General features: G+C 38.1%; 2 protein-coding genes across 3 annotated transcripts in view; both read right to left on the bottom strand.

Annotated features, from left to right (window-relative positions):
• The window catches only part of LOC106055015 (E3 ubiquitin-protein ligase SMURF2-like), a 74,800-nt gene extending 59,325 nt beyond the window's left edge, over positions 1–15,475 (bottom strand). For both annotated transcript variants that reach the window (XM_056018930.1, XM_056018931.1), the window contains exon 1: positions 15,303–15,475. In XM_056018930.1, coding sequence (XP_055874905.1) covers positions 15,303–15,354 — 52 coding nt within the window. In that variant the 5' untranslated portion in view covers positions 15,355–15,475. The remainder of the gene's footprint in view (positions 1–15,302) is intronic.
• On the bottom strand, positions 4,268–12,422 carry LOC129924463 (uncharacterized). The gene is made up of 2 exons (XM_056018934.1): positions 11,154–12,422; positions 4,268–11,108 (listed from the first exon to the last, which is right to left on the bottom strand). Exon 2 carries the CDS (start codon positions 10,816–10,818, stop codon positions 9,886–9,888), a length of 933 nt encoding a protein of 310 aa, XP_055874909.1. The 5' UTR covers positions 10,819–11,108; positions 11,154–12,422; the 3' UTR covers positions 4,268–9,885.
• Positions 15,476–18,936: the final 3,461 nt, after the last annotated feature.

The following is an 18,936-nucleotide window of genomic DNA, read 5'->3' as shown; positions in this document are numbered from 1 at the left end:
CAAGTTTAGTCCATTGACAGTTTGAAACAGGATACAAACTCCTATTCAAAACTAAAGAAACCAAGAAAATAATTTAAAAAAAAAACGGTAAAAAAAAGGGTAACTGTCAATGTCGAAAGGATAGAAACGGATATATATTGGTGTGAATTAAAACAGATGTTTGATCCATCAAGACGTTTCAAGTCAGAGCAATGCTTCAACTGTTGGGGATCACTTCATATAGCGAGATTTAATTCAACAAAGGGAGACAATTGTTATTGTTTGTTTTCAAAATTACACTCCAGTCAAGGAAATCAATGGCGTGGTGGCAGAGTATAAAGCGCCTGGTGTCCGCACCGAAGGGTCTCGGGTACGAATTCCGGTACTTTGACGAGTACATGATAATAATTGGGCAAAGTAAAGGCGGTTGGTCGTTGTGCTGGCCACATGTCACCCTCGTCGGTCACAGAAACAGATGTTCTTTACCTAACCTGCCCTATAGATGGCAAGGTGTGAAAGAGAAACTTGATGTGATATATGAAGGAAGATGCACACACACACACACAGAACACCTCTCCCATTCCCTTCCTTCGTACTCTCCATTTCCTCCGACGTGTAGACTCAACAAGCGCATCAGATTATGTCATAATACAAGACATTCATTTCAACAAAGTCACCACAAAAGTACCAAAAACAGCTGAAGTCATGTGGGTTTCAAAAGGGAGAGAATTCGAGTCTATGAAAAGAATAAAAATACAGCGCTTTGAAATCGGATTGAAGACTGGGATTCGGAGGCATTGCGATTGCATGTTTCCCGGTCTTTGGTAACTTAGGAGCCAGCCATTTCAGACGTTTGAAATGTTGAATCTACCGCATGGCTTACGAGTTCCACTACAACAGGACTTCGTAACAGAACTGAAGTCACACACATATTTATGTATAAACTTATTTTAACTCACTCTGCCTGGTAAAAAGATGAAACATGTTTTTGTTTTCCGTTTCCTATTCTCGGATCAAGTTGAAAATTAGCACAACTAGTCATTGTGTACCTGACAAGACATAAATCAATAGAAAAAAAAAACCAATCCGTTAATTAATTATTGGTGATTAATTATTTAGTTGATATCGAAATAAGGAGAGTAAATGCTACTTAATGAGAGATGTGGATGTATATATGGATTTAATCCCCTTTTTTACGTTTTGACACGTTCTTTCTCCCACTTCCCATACTCGGATCAAGTTGACATAGTGGATAATTATTCATTGCCGATTACAATAAACGAATGAATTAAAAAATTAACCAATTAGTTAATCAATTAGTACTAATTAATTAATTTTGTTTCATATAGCAGAAAGGAAGCTAACCCCCTGCCATATGCAGATAAATGGCAGTAATTAGCTGTTTTTTCCCCTTAAATAAGTTTTGTTTTTAAAAAAAGAAATATTTTATCATTTGCTTGTTTGCTGCTTTAGGTCTGCGTTAGACAGTCCCGTGACAACATATTCAAGAACTATATTTTCTTTGGGGTGGAGCATGCAGGAGTTATCCTCTCAAGCTAAACGAAAAAAAACAAAACACTGAAAGCAACCACCGAATTTTGGAGGACAAAACAAAAGTCAGCCCCCGGGGATCATTTGGGAAATATTCTGTGCAAAGACGTGTGAGTAGTGACATCACTTTTGTAATGGGGGGGGGGGGAAAGAGGGCGCTTCTCACAGCAAGTCAGAACTTTGAAACCGTTGATATGGACCCCACGGCTTTTTTTAGTTTCAGGGTCCGGGTCAATTTCGTAAAGGAGCCCGGCACAAAGCTCTCAGGTCCTTTCAGGTGCAGATGAAATGTAAGCCACTCACCACGTTAGCTCCACGACTTCATGACTTAGTGGTAAAAATCGTAATCCCGTGGCGAAGACAGTGGGGTTAATCTACACTCCCAGCAGTAACGTTATTCTATGGTATGTTTCCAATATACTTTTTGACAACATTGATGCTACACAAGACTTTTTGGAAAAAAGAAAAAAAAAAAAAAAAGAAAACACTAGTACATCAACCATAAGTGAATCCACACTCGGCCCTGCAATTCTGAGTTGTTAGATGGTTCTGTATTGTAATTCCATTTGTTATGCGATAGGTTTAGTAACACTTTCCACAAAGCAACGAACGTTTCGGCCATCATCTGTTCAAAGTAGACAAGTAGGCCTTTAAATGGGCGAAGATTCCAAGAAAGTCAGCTAAATCTAGTACGCCTTTAGAGACGTAGAGAAGGAAGGGCACGATGCCCCGGGCGCAACCTTTCGGGGGGGGGGGCACACGCAGAGGCGCCTAAAAAATATTATTATAGATTTTTTAGTTAGGTAATACATTCTAAGGTTATTTGTATGATATTATTATTAAATATTTTTTTTATTTTAAAGCCTATATTTCTATTTGATGTTTGTGTAAAATGGGGGGAGGTGGGTGCACGCCAATAAAGTACCTTGCCCCGCACTACGAATCTGAATTGCCTCCACTGACGTCCGATTGATGAAGCCACGTAGTTATGCGATCAGGAACGAGCGTCAACTCTATTGAACATGGTGCCACTGCACTCAACGTTTCGTGTCCCGACCACACTTCAACTGATTTGATTGGGTGCGACATACTGTCTCTCTGTACACCATTAATCACAGCTAGACACTTCAACCAGTATTGGATAGACAACGTGGGAAATACATAACATAGAATACAAAAGACTCGTCATAACAGTGTGCTTGACAGGCGACACACTGGTGCGTCGCCACAATGGTACGTCGCCAAGAATCCAGTTGTGATTCATCAACGATCCATCGACATCCGTGGGACATCCGATAAGTATCTTCAAGTAAAGGGCTGCCATCATCGATTCAGATATTTCTTTGCATTATATTGACACACATCGGGATGATTTTGTTTTATTGAGTGCTGCCACTCTTAGTTTGAAAAAAATAATAAAAGTGATTGGGATAAACCGAAAGAGTGAGCAATACCAAGGTCAAATATCTGAGCAATACCAAGGTCAAATATCCCACATGTTAAGTTGGCGCGAAGCATCACACGTGATGTCTGAGCGAGTTTCTCATGCACCAAATCTGGACTTTGTTCACCACAGACAGTAAATGCATTCTAGTCATTCACACTTTAAAAGAGTGTTAGGGAAACTTGGACAGTGTGCATGACGCCTCATTTAATGCGTTCTGTGTCGGGGGGGGGGGGGGGGAGTGTTGGAAAAAAATCTATTACGATATGAACCACGTAAAAAAAATGTATTATTATTTGTAATGTGATTCGCCGTACTGAGTTGTACAATTCAATACCAACATTAACGATTACAACAGCCAATATACAAATATTTCATCAGTAGAAACAGAACAGTGCACTGCACATTATAAAAACCAATGGGATAATTTTTAAAAAATGGTGTCAAATGTGAGACATTCAAACACAAAACCAATAAGTATCGGTAGGCCTGAGAGGTTTAAAGACTTTCAAAATCTGTGAGTTTCATGACAAAACACAAGTCTTCTGTCTCAAGTCAGTCCAAACAAAAGGAACTGAAGAATGGGAGACAATCACGGAGAATCTATGTAGACTAGGACAACACGGACGGAATGTAGATAACACCCGTGTACAATCAGAACACAGGTCTGTAGAACATACAACTATAGACGCACTGGATGACAGGCAATGTCACCACTGAAGAGCAATGCTAGCAGAAGACTTGGGAGCGAACTGGCCTTTGAAAGGCCACAACCACAGCCTATGATTTTGGTGTTTAGAGGTCAAAGTAATTCAGTCCTGGCACTTCGCTAGTAGTCGGTGTTATCAGCATTGAACATTCTTAGCCAACTTTCCCCATGTCTTGAGATGTGTATCGAATCATTGGTACAGTAACTCTTCATTTCACATAAAAAAGAGTAAGAACACTCTTGTGGTTTATGTATGAATGAAACTGACGTTTAGCCCAAATGATGGGAAGGCACGGCATGGCCTAAATTGTGCCGATGTGCCTAAAATCAAAATCAAATCGAAACCAAAATGCTGGGGAGAGTACAGCCCAGTCCACCACTGACAGCAGATGTGCAGAAAGATGTCGATGGACAGAAGTTGGAAAGAAAAGGGAAAGGGGGGGGGGGGGTACAGTAATTGCGGGGGGGGGGGGTGAAAGTAGCGGAAACAGACGTCATATTAAACATGTTCTGTACTCGTTGGCAGAAGGTTAAACTCGAACCTGTGCTGACCTTTTTTTTTTAAAAAAAATAAAGGGGGGGGGGGTCAATTAAACAAAAATTGAAGCTTCAATGTACAACTTGAATAAATATAAATACAACCAGGCGTGAACAGCAGCAGTCTGTTCAAGCAGTACTTAAGTACATGAACTAACTGGAGGGGGGGGGCGGTAACTAAGTGGTTAAGCGCCTGGGTTCGAATCTCGGTGAAGACTAAGGTTTTGAATGTCGAGATTTTCAGGGCGCCCCTGAGTTCAACCAAACCCAATGGGTATCTGACTTTAGTTGGGGGCTAGTTGGTCGTTGTGCTGGCCACACGACAGCCTACTCGTTAACCGTTGGCCAAAGAAACCTTAACCTCATCTGCTCTAGAGATCGCCAGGTCTGCAAAGGGAACGTCACTAACTGGACTGTATCCCATGAACACAACCAACAGGAAACACGTATCCAACTGATCTATTTAGAGTTTTTGTTTGTTTTTCTCACCGTTTTAAACACAATAATCATCTCAAAACCAGTCCAAAGAAATGCAAGAGCCTGTGTATCAACAAGTGGGTTAGTTCACGGACTGCAAGAAACACTTTTAACATCGCTGTCAACAGCTTCGGAGACAAATATCTCAACTTAATAATTCCACAACATCCGCGGATTTTAATTTGTGGAGCGAATCTAGACTGCGGCCGACTGGGCAGCTGTCTGAGGCGTAACTAACGAAGAGGCCCTGTCTAAGGCGCCAACAGTGACAACTGCCGAAATGGTATGGAGTGATTCGTGTCCTGCTGACGTTTCAGTGTTCAGTTTTTTCATTGTCACCGTTTCTGAACCATGACGTGCACTTTGATAGACCCCAATCTTCTCAGTGTGGGGAAAGTGGTGGGGACAGCTCTAGTACCAGCGACAAAGTCTCGGATGTTAACTTGGCGCGCGGACGAAAAGCCGAGACGACATGACGTCTGTAGGCACAACCTAGGACAGACGTAGAACCCTGAGACTATAAATAGAACTAATGTTAACCCAACAACGAGCTTGTAATGTGTGTGAAATAATTCCATATGTGAACTCTGGATTTTCACGTCTAATGTTACTTGACCATAGACATAGAAATATATAGACCGGGCACGATTGTTTTTATTTGCACATTTGATTTGTTTTCTACAGGCCTATGCTTCTTTAGGCCTCTACAGTAAAATTCCCCTTTCAGACCTTGCGATCTATAGGGCAGATGATGTAAGGGTCGTCTGTTTCTGTGGCCAAGGAGGTTGTCATGTGGCCAGCACAACGACCAACCGCCTTTACTTTCTACTATATGGAGAACAAAATAAGTATGGTCGCTAAAGACACATTCGCATTTTCAAAGACAGCTAGTGATCTTCCATTATTTATTTTTTTTTTTTTTGTTTTTAGATACTCCCGAGATTGTACGTCCATATATTAAAAAGATTAGAATCTCTGCCATCCACATGTCTCCCCATCATCGAACTGAACCTGCTCTATGGTGGGACTGTAAATTAGACGAAATGTTAAAGAGAATTGAGCAGAATGATATCCCGTGCTCCTCGTCACTACCAACGAACACTTTTGAAAAGAATTAGTTCGTGTTTAACACCTAGTTAATTGGGGAGAACAAATCTCTTTCATAATGTACCATTCAAAAAATCTATATCAGAAAGTTTTCAATCGGCCAAAAATGTCGTGACGGTGTGTGTAAGTTTACGTATGAATATATGTGTCAGTACTTGACCTACTTAAGAGTGTTGTTATGATACTAGCTTTACTTCCCGTCTCATTAAAGGTTGATAGTACTTCCCGTCTCATTAAAGGTTGCTAAAGTCAAGTCTTGTCAATTGTTTCCTAGATGTCACAAGTGTACTATGGCGATGCAGTTTCCTCGACAAAGGAGTCACGCAATAGTTTAGACTACTTCACACCGCAGACTTTAAATCTAACTGAAGATACAGCTCATTGGAAAGTATGAATTCAGCAATGTCTTTAGAAGCACCTTGGGAAACACTGAATTAGCTCTTAATTTATTTGCTTTTTTTTCTTAAATGTAACAGATATTATGTTAGCAGAAATAATCCACACAAATATTACAAAATGATTATGCAATTTTACGTAGCACTAATATTAAAGTTCCATTTTAGGTTTCGGATGTTAAAAGATTTCTGTCTCAGAAGCATTCTTCTGTTTCAATTAAATGGTCTACTTTTAGAGATTAAACTCTAAAATAAAAAAAATTTACTACTTAATCTAAAAAAAAATGAAGATATACCATTAAACTAGACATTAAAAGAAGAATATGAGGTGTCATAAGTGATTTGAACATCATGAGAAATGTTGTCTCTAGACAAGATGTACATTGAGATTCCCACTCGATTAAGTTAACATTTTTCCTAGCTTCCCTCGTAAACTAACCAACAATAGAATAGGAGAATTAAGTATGATTAATAAGTTAGTACATTAGAAATGGTAGAAACGTGAAGAAAAAAAATTAAAAAAGTCTCTTTAAAGGTCATTAGGGCAAAGTGACTAAAGTCAGACAAACATTTAACCTATGTCGGGAGGGGGTACGAGTCAGACGTATCACTACAACCTCTAAGCCCCGGGTCGTGACAATCCCGCATCAAACAAGGGCTCCAGCAAAACTTCTACTCCAAAACCGGGCGCTACGAGTAGAAAGAGGACAAATTGGGGAGGACATAGAGGAAAGTAGAGACAAGCCTAACGATCCCTTCACACGACCCCAATGGAGACGAACCCATCAATAAGTCAGGTGCCTTTCACTTGTAATAAAACCCATTTCACTCGCACTTGAAATTAATAAATCAAACCCCAGCAGTGGCGTAATCTAATCTTCCAGTGGCGTCCCACTAGGTTCATTACACCAGATTGATCAATAATTTAGTCCCCACACCAAAATGTCCCGCCGACAAAAAAAAAAAAAAACTATTGAAACCGAAAAACTATTCCATTAGTACAGCGGTTCTCAACCTTTTATGCTCGGCGACCCCTTTTTACAACCCCTCACTCTGTTGCGACCCCTTCCACACACACACATGCAGCAATAGAAGAATAGAAAATTACAATCCATATTTTCGATGGTCTTAGGCGACCCCTGGTAAATCGTCAATCGACCCCCCTAGGGGGGTCGCGACCCACAGGTTGAGAACCCCTGCATTTGTAGATGCCATGATTTAGATTTGTTTGTATTTATTAATGTTCAATGTATAGTTTATATTTATCTAACATGGGTCAAGGCAGATAGCGAGGAGACCACTAAAACGTGGAAACACAAACACAAGATTGATGTGATCATCAGCACCCAACGACTCACGGGGCTGATCAAAGGCTTTATCAACGACCCAGACATTGAGGAGAGACAGAAAATACAATGCAGTTGAAATACCGTTCACAATGTACAACCCTGATTGCCAAAGGGGGTGAATGACACAAGAGAATAATGATAAGGTGTTTTATCAATTTAACCAAGTCGAAGTAAAGGAGCTGTAAAGAGTAATATCATGACAGAATAGGATTAGTTCCAGAACACTTTAATTTGCAAACAGATCTAGACCAAACGTACGACATATTGTCAGCGTTACAATACCTTTAATAAAGTTCAATGGAAATTACAAAGCGTATACAAATTATAAACAAGTAAAATGAAGAGGAAAAAAAAGACTTGTATCGAGTGAAATTGAATCAATTATTTTAAATCAATCCTGCCATTAATTTTGAAGACATCGAGACTAAAAATTAATTTGGGCGAATGGAAATATTTACATTGTTTTTATTTAGCGAAATGCCCATGCTTGTAGCATGTACAGTGCGCTTTGGTCCAATCACTTTTTATAGACTGGAACGGGGTATCTGGAAGAAGGTTTCCGTGCTGCCTTTTCAAAAACAAATTAATCAAAAAAAGTTGCTCGCGTCTGAATTCAAATTCAAGGTCTAGACTCTAAAGCATCCATGAAAGCCGACATGTTAGCCAATGAGCTACTCAAGTACTTATAAAATGAAACGTTTATAGTCTATTGTTCGTTCAAAATTGTTTGCGAACGACCTAATTGTCCCCTAAGTTGAATACATTTTCTACATAAAACAAAATCAATTAATTATGACTGATGACTGATGAACTTTATGATTCATGTGTTCTCGTCGAGAAGGACTAAACTGTGCAACGTTTTATCTTGACCAGAGAATGGGAAGTTGGAGAAATAAAGTGTAACGAAATTCCACCCAGACAGACAGACGGATTGAGTTTGTAATAAACTTGATTCTGAAGAAAAAAAAAACAGCAACAGCAGCAGCTTGGTAACAAAATATACGTGAAGTAGAGAAACGTCAACACCGGAGCGCTAAGTGAAATGACCTGATTGTCAGTTCATTCATTAAATGGCAGTAGGGGCAGTCTTGAGTCCCTCCCCTCCCACACCACATTCTTGACCCCATGTCTTCACACTAGTTCACACCACGTAGTCACACATGCATACACAGTTGTATACACACCCACACTTCAGTCAGTAGCAGACCACCGAGCCAGACCAACTTACGGTATCTGCTACTCCTAGTTGATTAGCTTCTAGCGTGTTAGACTACAGACCTAGATGTCTCTATGTATAAATCCCCCCTTGTTAACGGTCGTTGACTTGTAGCGCCAAACTGCTGGTAGACAACTAAACCGATGTAGGCGCATTATATCTTAACTAATAAAACTTCAATGAGTTGTGTAACTTCTTCGTAAACAATACTAAATATAACTGTTTTTTTTACACTATGGATAACATCTAGGTGATAATGAGTTGTGTAACTTCTTCGTAAACAATACTAAATATAACTGTTTTTTTACACTATGGATAACATCTAGGTGATACGAGGTCAAATAAATGTAGTAGACTTTAGTAATACTTTTAAACAAAATCGAATTCACTACAATAACACAACCTTCCAGTCTCACGTTCAGGAGTCGTCTGCCCTAAAACCAATGACGACACTGCCACCTATCTTGCATCATTCACAACCAATCGCTAACCTCTTCCCAGCGTCACCATAGAAACACACACACACCCCTCTAAAAAAAAACAGTGAACCAATCACTAAATAATACCGTTGTAGACATAGAATCTGGCATATATATATATATATATATATATATAAACCCGGTGACTCGTGAAATAACCAGATTGAATTAGAACTTGGAACCAGTTGTTCCAAACATTACCCACAATACCTACTGCGAATCCCAAGTAATAAATATCACGTTACCTCGCCTGAAGAAGTCATGGCCCACAAGGCCATGCATACGATTTCAACAGATCAAAATTTATAAATAGATGTGCATACTAGTGGAGCACATCATTCATAAATTCCAGAGACTTTGGATTAATACAGGAGGTTTGGTGTGACAGCTACATTCACATCGAGGCTGGATACCAAATCAGTTGAACTTTGCACTTTACAAGCACATTAACGCTGGAAATGTAGATACGACTTTTTATAGTCATTAACCAGCAACACAAAGATTCGTGATGTGATCATCATTCTGCCGATGTAGTTGGTAATATGTAAATCCAGAAGAGCAATTCGTGTAGCCCAACTATTCTCAGATGCTATAGTCAGGAGCCGTGTTACTGAATCAAGAAAATCTAGATTTAATCTAGGTTTAATATTTCTGAGGTAAATGATATGGCAGAACTATCGAAGCATAAATGTTTGATCTCAAACTTGAACACAAAGACAAGATATAGTCTAGTTCCAACCACCTGAAGGACTGAACAAAGTCTAGTTCCAACCACCAGAAGGACTGAACAAAATCTAGTTCCAACCACCAGAAAGACTGAACAAAGTCTAGTTCCAACCACCAGAAGGACTGAACAAAGTCTAGTTCCAACCACCAGAAGGACTGAACAAAATCTAGTTCCAACCACCAGAAAGACTGAACAAAGTCTAGTTCCAACCACCAGAAGGACTGAACAAAGTCTAGTTCCAACCACCAGAAGGACTGAACAAAGTCTAGTTCCAACCACCAGAAGGACTGAACAAAGTCTAGTTCCAACCACCAGAAGGACTGAACAAAGTCTAGTTCCAACCACCAGAAAGACTGAACAAAGTCTAGTTCCAACCACCAGAAGGACTGAACAAAGTCTAGTTCCAACCACCAGAAGGACTGAACAAAGTCTAGTTCCAACCACCAGAAGGACTGAACAAAGTCTAGTTCCAACCACCAGAAGGACTGAACAAAGTCTAGTTCCAACCACCAGAAAGACAAAATAAAGTTTAATTTCAACCATCGATTTTTGTTAAATAGCTCAAGAACAATCATTTCGTTAGAGTGGTTCTCTAAAAAGTAGACATTGGAGCTTGTGCCGAGCTCAGACAGAAAGCTTTCATTCCCGCCAATGGAAGACCGCCTTCTCATTGGCCTAGCGTGTAAAGAGACACTGCCCCAAGTCTTGTAACAGTCCCAAACTAAGGTCACGTGACTTAGACATTTCAAGAACGTCCTGGGAAAGGAAACAGGAGTGGGTGGCTTTGGAACGATCGTTAGTGACAGGGTTCGATTCTGGCGAGGAAAAAAAAAACAACAATGCATCATCAAAAGACTTGTGCAAAAAGACCTTCACGTTTCTTTACATCATGCCTCCAATAAGTGTGTAAAAACTTTCACGTGTTCCAGATGACCAAGCTTATATTGACTCTACAATCATGTGTCCAGTGTCCGTGGGATGTGCCAAGAAGGGAGGCAATGGATGCTTGTTGCAGACGATATTCCCCCCATAATTCATTGAACTCCACTGCATTTACTCTTCATACTAATTCTGGTTCACACGGCGCCGTAGTATACAAACACACACTCTTTTAGAAACCACACCGCTGATCTGAAACCTATCTATTTCTATTGACTTAGATTGAAATCCGCTGATCTGAAACCTATCTATTTCTATTGACTTAGATTGAAATGAACACACCACACCCCCTTCTCTTGTGTGTGGCGGAACAACTTGGACAGACATAATCTGGATGATTGCACGCTGTGAATGCAACGTGCTCTAGTCTCACCACAGGAAATGGGGCTCCTACCTGGAACATACACACAATAAACACAACAGCCAATGAGAAAAAAAAAACTTGATTTTTTACTTTCAGTCGTTTCCGTCATTCTGCTTTGGTAGACACGCACACGCTATAATTATGTAAATTGTGTTTGCTCACGTGATTTGATTACTGCGATAGCGATTGGTGTACATACAGAAGGCCATACAACGTAATAAGCATGTTTACATTTAGTAACATCAAACTAAACAGTGAGAAAACTCCACTTTAAAACGTGTACCGCTGGTAAGAAAATGTATTCAGGACATATAGTGACCAACAGGGAAATGAAAATTATACAAAATTACAAGATCTACGTCTACATAAGTAAACACAATGTTTACACTTGGCCCCATATAGAAGTAGATCACCAAGTAAGCGTAAACAAAAGTGTACATAAACATTGACAAGATTGGTAGTGGCTAGTTCAATACTCCAATCATCCTCTTTTTAGAAACTACCTTCGCCAAATAGATTCCAGAATACTCTAAATGCTTTTGATTGCGTAGTCTAGCTAGTCATGGTTTTAGGACCATTTTTTTTTTTAGCTTTACAGCAAGCTTCCACTGATTAGTAGAATAAATGTAAAGCAATACAGCTTGTTGTCTTGGTGAGCTTGACAAATTATATTACGAAGAGTGACGTATAGGAGACGCCTTTTATAATACTCCTACGTACATGAACTATCTAACAACTATTTGACTCAAATTATACCATAAGACGTATTGAGCAAGTTCTCTTGTCTTTCAAATTGAGTAGGCTATATATGTTTGAAAACAAAGTGTAAGCTTAAACTTAAAGACGTTCCTTTAAAAAAAAAAAGGTAAAAAAAAAAAAAGGTTATCCCTTACTAAGTGTATCCTGCCTTCATTTAGTCCTAGACACGTGTGTCAATTACAAACTTTTAAACTCTACTAAGTTACTGGTTTCTGGCTGATTCAGGCAACCCGTTCCATCCACTAATGGCAACACGAAATGTCTCTCTTCCGCTGATTTCCAATCATCATTCATACTTAAGAGACAAAGCAAGTGGATAGCGCGAGATTTGGTTGCAAGATTTGGCTTGCAACCGCTGAATGGATTTTAGGCCACTGGGGCTGGGGGGGGGGGGGGACAAAGCTGTACTCACCCTTTAACCCTATTCATCTATGGCTGTGCTATTGATCCGACTTTGGCTTTGTACTCGCAAATAATGCTTACTAGAAAGCCCACTCAAGGACCAAAATTCGAACAGTGACTCATACTACAGAGAGTGTTGAATGAAGCTTTTATCTTGACCTAGAGCTACTATAACTAGCTTCCTAAACGCAATCACATTGAAAATGGTTCATATTAGATCTATAAACACATAGTTTTAAACAAAAAAATCATGATCTAGGCATAAAAATTTTTTTTAGTGCAAAATCATGCAGCAGGCCTATAGATATTTCATAGGATTAATAGTGTACTAGCTATTAATTGTTTATGACAATGTGTTTAACTGTCTGCATTTAATGTGTTTAAGTCTGTGATCATTTTGTTTAACTGTCTGTATTGTCTTTAATCATTGTGTTTAACTGTCTGAATTCAATGTGTTTAACTGTGTTAATTGCTTTTTACTGTCAGCATTCATTGTGTTAAATGTTGTAATAATTTTGATAAACTGCCTCAATGTGTTTGTCTGTATTCAATGTGTTAATTGTGTTTAACTTTCTGTATATAAATTTGTCTTTAAATGTCTATAATTATTAGGTTTAACTGTCTGCAATCATTAGGTTTAATGATATGCGATCATTAGGTTTAACTGTCTGTAATCATTAGGTTTAACTTTCAATGTGTCTAACTTGGCTCCTCACACTTTTCCAGCCTCTGGCTCAGACTTAAGCGCTTAAGTACTTCCCCTTGCACAAGAAATCTTAGAATCTAATAATTTTATAATAATAACTTTCATGAAAATCCACAAACATAGAAAACATAAATATTTACTTCATGCACAATTTAAAGAAATGTGAATGACGACTTTTGTAACTTGCATATATATATATATATATATTTATTATATATATATATTGCATACATATAATTATGGTGCATATTTACTAACTTATCTTTCTTTCCAAAACTAATATTTTTACATCCTATACAGTTCCAATTGTTAAGCTAGTTATATCTGTTAATTAGAGACTTTATATTATAAAAGATCTATATTAGCTTTTTAACAGACTTTCTAGATTCTCGGACATAACTTGTAAACCATTTTCCTCACATCACCCCAAGCTGTATTAAATTTAAAGGAAACCCTACGGAAAACTGCCTGATCTGCAAATCACTGTGCGGTTCATCTCAGATATAGGATTACTGATCTGAACCTTCCGACATGTAAAATGAGAACAAAGAAGAAAAAAAAAAAAAGAGGAAGGAAACCATGTCCTTTAAATCCCAACTCATTCTAAATAGGAAGATAAAGTAAACCATAAATTATTGAGAAATACATTGCCTTCATGCATGACTAGCAACTACATGGTTTTAATCTTATTTCTCTTTTCATCTTTAGAGATTCCTGCTAGTTAATTCTCAAAAGCAGACTAAAATTTTGTTAACTTCTTATTTAAGTTAAAATAGGCTCACAAATTATTTTTAAACATAGACTAGATGCACCGATTGGCAGTACTACACTCCCTGATCTGAAAGAATATGAGTCCATGAATCCTGAGTAGCACCACTATAACTTAAAGCTGATGTCATCAAGATCTATAACTACCTTGAATTTCTCAACCAAATTTTATAAAGCAAGGAAAATAAAACTATAACATTATCTTTAGCCCTATGGATGTCCCTGGAAGATTAAAGCATTACTGGCGCTTTCAACAGACTCTAAAATTACAGTGGCATCCAGTTAACTGAAAATCTTTTTGGTCCTAATAAGTGGATGGTGTAACCTGACGGTATAATAAAATTTGCTTCGGAATCCAGTTAACTGAACTACATCGACGTAAGATCTTTTTGGTTCTAATAAGTGGATGGTGTAACTTGACTGTATAAGATTTGCTTCAGTATTTTAGAATTCAGTCAGAATAAGTGGTTGATTATCATGATGGTCCATTTAGCTTAAGAAGCATTTGGCTTGCATTAGAATTCTTGAAATAAAATCTATTCATGTGATTAGTGATTGTAAGGAAACTAGATACACATTAAATTTTAAATCCTTACATCACATCTTTACAACCAGATCTGGTCCAAAACTGATAAGTTCATTTAATCACCTTCTTCTAGAATCTACTATCATAATCATTTTAAGCATTGATCTATTACAGATATCTAATAATCTAGATTTCTATACTATAACTATAATTCTACATTATTTTTATTGTATTAGTCTTATTAGACCCTAGAATCTAGATCTATTATTTTATAACTATACTATAGTACTATAGTGTAACTATAGTATAGTTATAGTATTCACTATTATCTATTAGAAATGGATCTATTCAATTCTATTATAGATCTAGAATCTAGATCTAAATTCTAGATCTAGACTAGTTCTGAATAGTCACATCACTAGATTAACTAGATAATAGACTCTAGAAAAGTAGTAGTCTTAGTAACTTAGGACTTAGTCTAGATTCCAGATGATTTATGAGATTAAGATTCTAGATCTAGATCTAGATAGAATCATAGATTCTAGTCTATATCTAAAGAAAATGACAAGATAGAATAAAGTATAAAGATCAATCTAGAATTAGATCTTGCATCTTCTAGATGTAGGATAGAGTGTAGACTGTAGAGTCTTTAACTTTAATTTCACAGATCTTTGACTCTTAGTCTAAATAACTGGAGATATTTTTAGGCAGTACACACAAGTTTCGTAGTGGCAGCCATTTTTAACTCTAAAAAATGTTAGTCACTCGTAGAGACGAGTATTCGGAATATTTCTGTAGTGTAGTGTTATATCATATTGGTGTCGAGTCTTTTGATCCCTTCTTAATAAACACAAATATTAATTCTTACCTGTCAGACGTAGTTTGATGTGCCCATGTCTCCTGGGCCCTTCGCTAGCCATATCGCACAAAATATTTAAAATTTAACATCCTTTATCAAGAACGAATATATAGAATAAAACATAGAGTTCCTTTCTGTGTTGCTTTGAATGAACCAAGTTGCCCTCTGTATGCAAATGAGCGACTCGTCACTTCCATGATAGCACTAGGTTTTTAGGCTTTACCAAGTAAATACCCAGAAAAACCCAGATGAAAAAAAGTTTTAATCTTTTCACTGTTATGTGTGTTATCTGAAATGTACCCTCAGCCCCCTGGATGACAAAGTGGTCATCATCGAACCACGATGGACGAACTATATATATATATATATATATCATGGGCGTAGCCAGGATTTTTTTTCGGGGGGGGGTTTTGGGGGGTGAATTTTTTTCTCCCCCCCCCCCCCGCGAAAAAAAAATTATATGTATTACATTCTGACCCTTCATTCTTTCGGAAGACGTTTATTGTGCCCTAGAATAGGTTCTTCCATGAGTTAGTGAAAAAATTGTAGATTCCCCGACATTACTAGCAAAGGGGTCTGGGGGAGCGCTAGGAGCTCCCCCAGCGCGGGGCGAAGCCCCGCCGCCAATCACTATTTCTGATATTGAAAACCAACAAAATGCATATTCTGAGGTATCTACAGTGCATTTTCCTGCTATTAAAAAGTTCTATTTCAAAAACCTAATGTGCTATTCTTACTGACTTAGACCCTCCCTCGTCGTTCGGCGCATTTGCCATCAAGCTGTTTCCATAAAATTGTGGACTCCCCGACATTACTAGCAAGGGGGTCTGGGGGAGCGCCAGGAGCTCCCCATCGCGGGGCGAAGCCCCGCCGCCAAGCACTATTTCTGGTATTGAAAGCCAACAAAATGCATATTTTGAGGTATCTACAGTCCATTTTAATGCTATTAAAAAGTTTTATTTCAAAAACCTAATGTGCTATTCTTACTGACTTAGACCCTCCACGCCGTTCGGAGCATTTGACGTCAAGCAGTTTCCATAAAAATCTGTCACTGGTAATGTCTGAAGCCTCTTCCCACCTACCATGAGGACCTCCATGAATGAGTGGCGTCAAGTTGTACTAGGATATCATTGCAACTTTTCTTATGCGTAATTCATTTTGTCGGAGAACATGTCCCGCAAACCTCATGCGTCGTTCTCTCACAATCTTACTAAGGGGTCGACTCCCAGTTCGGCATAGGATTTCCTTGATTTAGATCCGATCTCTATAACTGACTCCTAAAATCTGTCTTAGCCATCTTTGTTGAGCCACATTTAGTGTTTTTCAATTTCGGCAGATGACTATTCACTGCAGTTTATTAATGGAGCCCTGCCACTGGTAAAAATGTGTAACCTCTCTTGAATACGCTCTTGGAATTAAGTGACTGTAGTTTGCTTTAGATTTTATATCGAAAAGAGAAGTTTTATCGTCAAAATCTTCTGTTGGGGGTTTTCCACCTCAAAATGCTCTGTAGGGGAATCTTAGACTTAAAACCATCTGGAGGGGTTTTAAACTTTAAAAAAAAAGCCATCTGTAGAAGAAACTCAAAACCCCCGATTGGCTTGGCTACGCTCAAATAATTTTAGTGTGTAATTTGCTTTTTTTTTATATTGAAGATGTATTTTTAGCACCAAACCCCTATGAATGGGGGTTTAAACTCAAAACCCCTTTCGGCAACGCTCATAGCATTTTGAGTGCGTAATTTGCTTTTTTTATATTAAAGAGGGGGTTTATCGTAAATTTTAGACGGGGTTTTAAAATCAAAATCTTCCTTAATTGTGCTCTTGGAATTAGGGGATTTTCGTTTGCATTTTTTTGTTTTGTTTTATAGAAGAGGGGGAGTTAACTGCAAAAACCCCAGGTAGGGGGTTAAAAACTCAAAACCCCTGGTAGGGGGTTTTAAACTCAAAACCCCTAGTAGGGGTTTTTAAACTCGAACCGCTCTGGTAGGGGTTTTAAACTCGAACCCCCCTGGTAGGGGTTTTTAAACTCGAACCCCCCTGGTAGGGGTTTTTAAACTCGAACCCCCCTGGTAGGGGGTTTTAAACTCAAAAGCCCTTTGGTTGTGCTAGGGCAAGTGATGGTTTAGTATTAAAATCTCACCTAAAATAAACAAAATCAAAGCAAAAAATCAGTCACTAAATTCCGACGCCCCCCCCCCAAGGGGGGGGGGGATTTCATTTCGGGGGGGGTTTGAACCCCAAGAACCCCCCCCTGGCTACGCCCATGATATATATATATATATATATATATATATATATATATATATATATATATATATATATATATATATATATATATATATATATATATATATATATATATATATATATATTATATATATCTGAAATGTGTAATTGCCCTTCAAAACCTCCAATGTAGATCTAGGTGTAATTTTAGCGATTTCGACGATTTCTAGTAGTAAATATAGATATATAATATATAATCTTTATTGTCCATAAGGAAATTCGTCTTACAATTCGTGCATTAAAGCCAAACAATGTAAGCATATGTAGATATATTAGAATGGCCTACTTCAAATAATTTTATTTAGTTAGTTGAATAAATAAATCACTTATGATAAACCTCACGGCTTTATTTTTGCGTCTATTCTCATTATCTTTTCTCGGTGGGTCCCAGAGCTCTAGCTAATACATGTATAAAATACCATTTTTAGACTGGTAAAATTGATAAATAATAATTAAAGAATAATTGTAACAATTAATTATTTCATGACTATGATAAATGTTCATGCTCCATAACGTGTGACTTTAATCTGTGGTTAGACTTCTGATTCTAACAAATAAAAAAAAAAACCTACAAAGGACTCTCTGATTGCAAGTTCTTTGGGTAGTTCGTCATCGGGGAGGCTCGGTGGCCTAGCGGTTAAGAGCTTGACTTCTGATCCTGGTGAAGACTGGGATTCTTAATTTCTTTAAAGATCTTTGAGCGCCTTTGAGTCCACCCACCTCTAATGGGTACCTGACATTAGTTGGGGAAAAGTAAAGGCGGTTGGGTTGGTCATTGTGCTGGCTACATGACTCCCTCGTAAACCGTAGGCCACAAAATCAGATGACCTTTACATCATCTGCCCTATAGACCACAAGGTCGGAAAGAGGGAACTAAAAAAAACTAACTAAAATGTTCGTCATCGGAGCTCAGAAAATAATTTCAGAAAATAATTCTTTTAATTCTTTTTGAGTACGGTTAACTATGATAAGAGAAAAATGACGCAGATTGGATCTCAATAAATATTTTTTGCTAAAATTGCATTGCCCAACAGGCTTCTATTATTTCCTTTTGTATCTGTGGGTCGAGAGAAGGGGATTTTTTGTTTTGTTTTTGTTTTTAATGAATTTATGTACTGCTAAGAAATTGTCGTTGTAGGCCTAACGTCTGTCCTACGCAGTAAACTTCCTTTTGGTCTCAAATGTGTATCCCTGGGTCTTTGTTAAGAGATGTACAGCTGTCTCGTTAGGGAGCCGTCTGGATAGCCTAATATGTAAATGTAGTAAGCAACAGGTTGAAATCCGAACATTTTCATATTTTAAGCCAAAGCTCCTTTTTGCCGTAGTAACCCTTCCTTCCTTTTAACTGTTTATTG

This window comes from Biomphalaria glabrata, chromosome 2 (genome assembly GCF_947242115.1).
Source record: "Biomphalaria glabrata chromosome 2, xgBioGlab47.1, whole genome shotgun sequence".
Classification (NCBI taxonomy): domain Eukaryota; kingdom Metazoa; phylum Mollusca; class Gastropoda; family Planorbidae; genus Biomphalaria; species Biomphalaria glabrata.
Note: the sequence above shows the minus strand (reverse complement) of the source record. Positions and strands in the feature narration are given on the sequence as shown.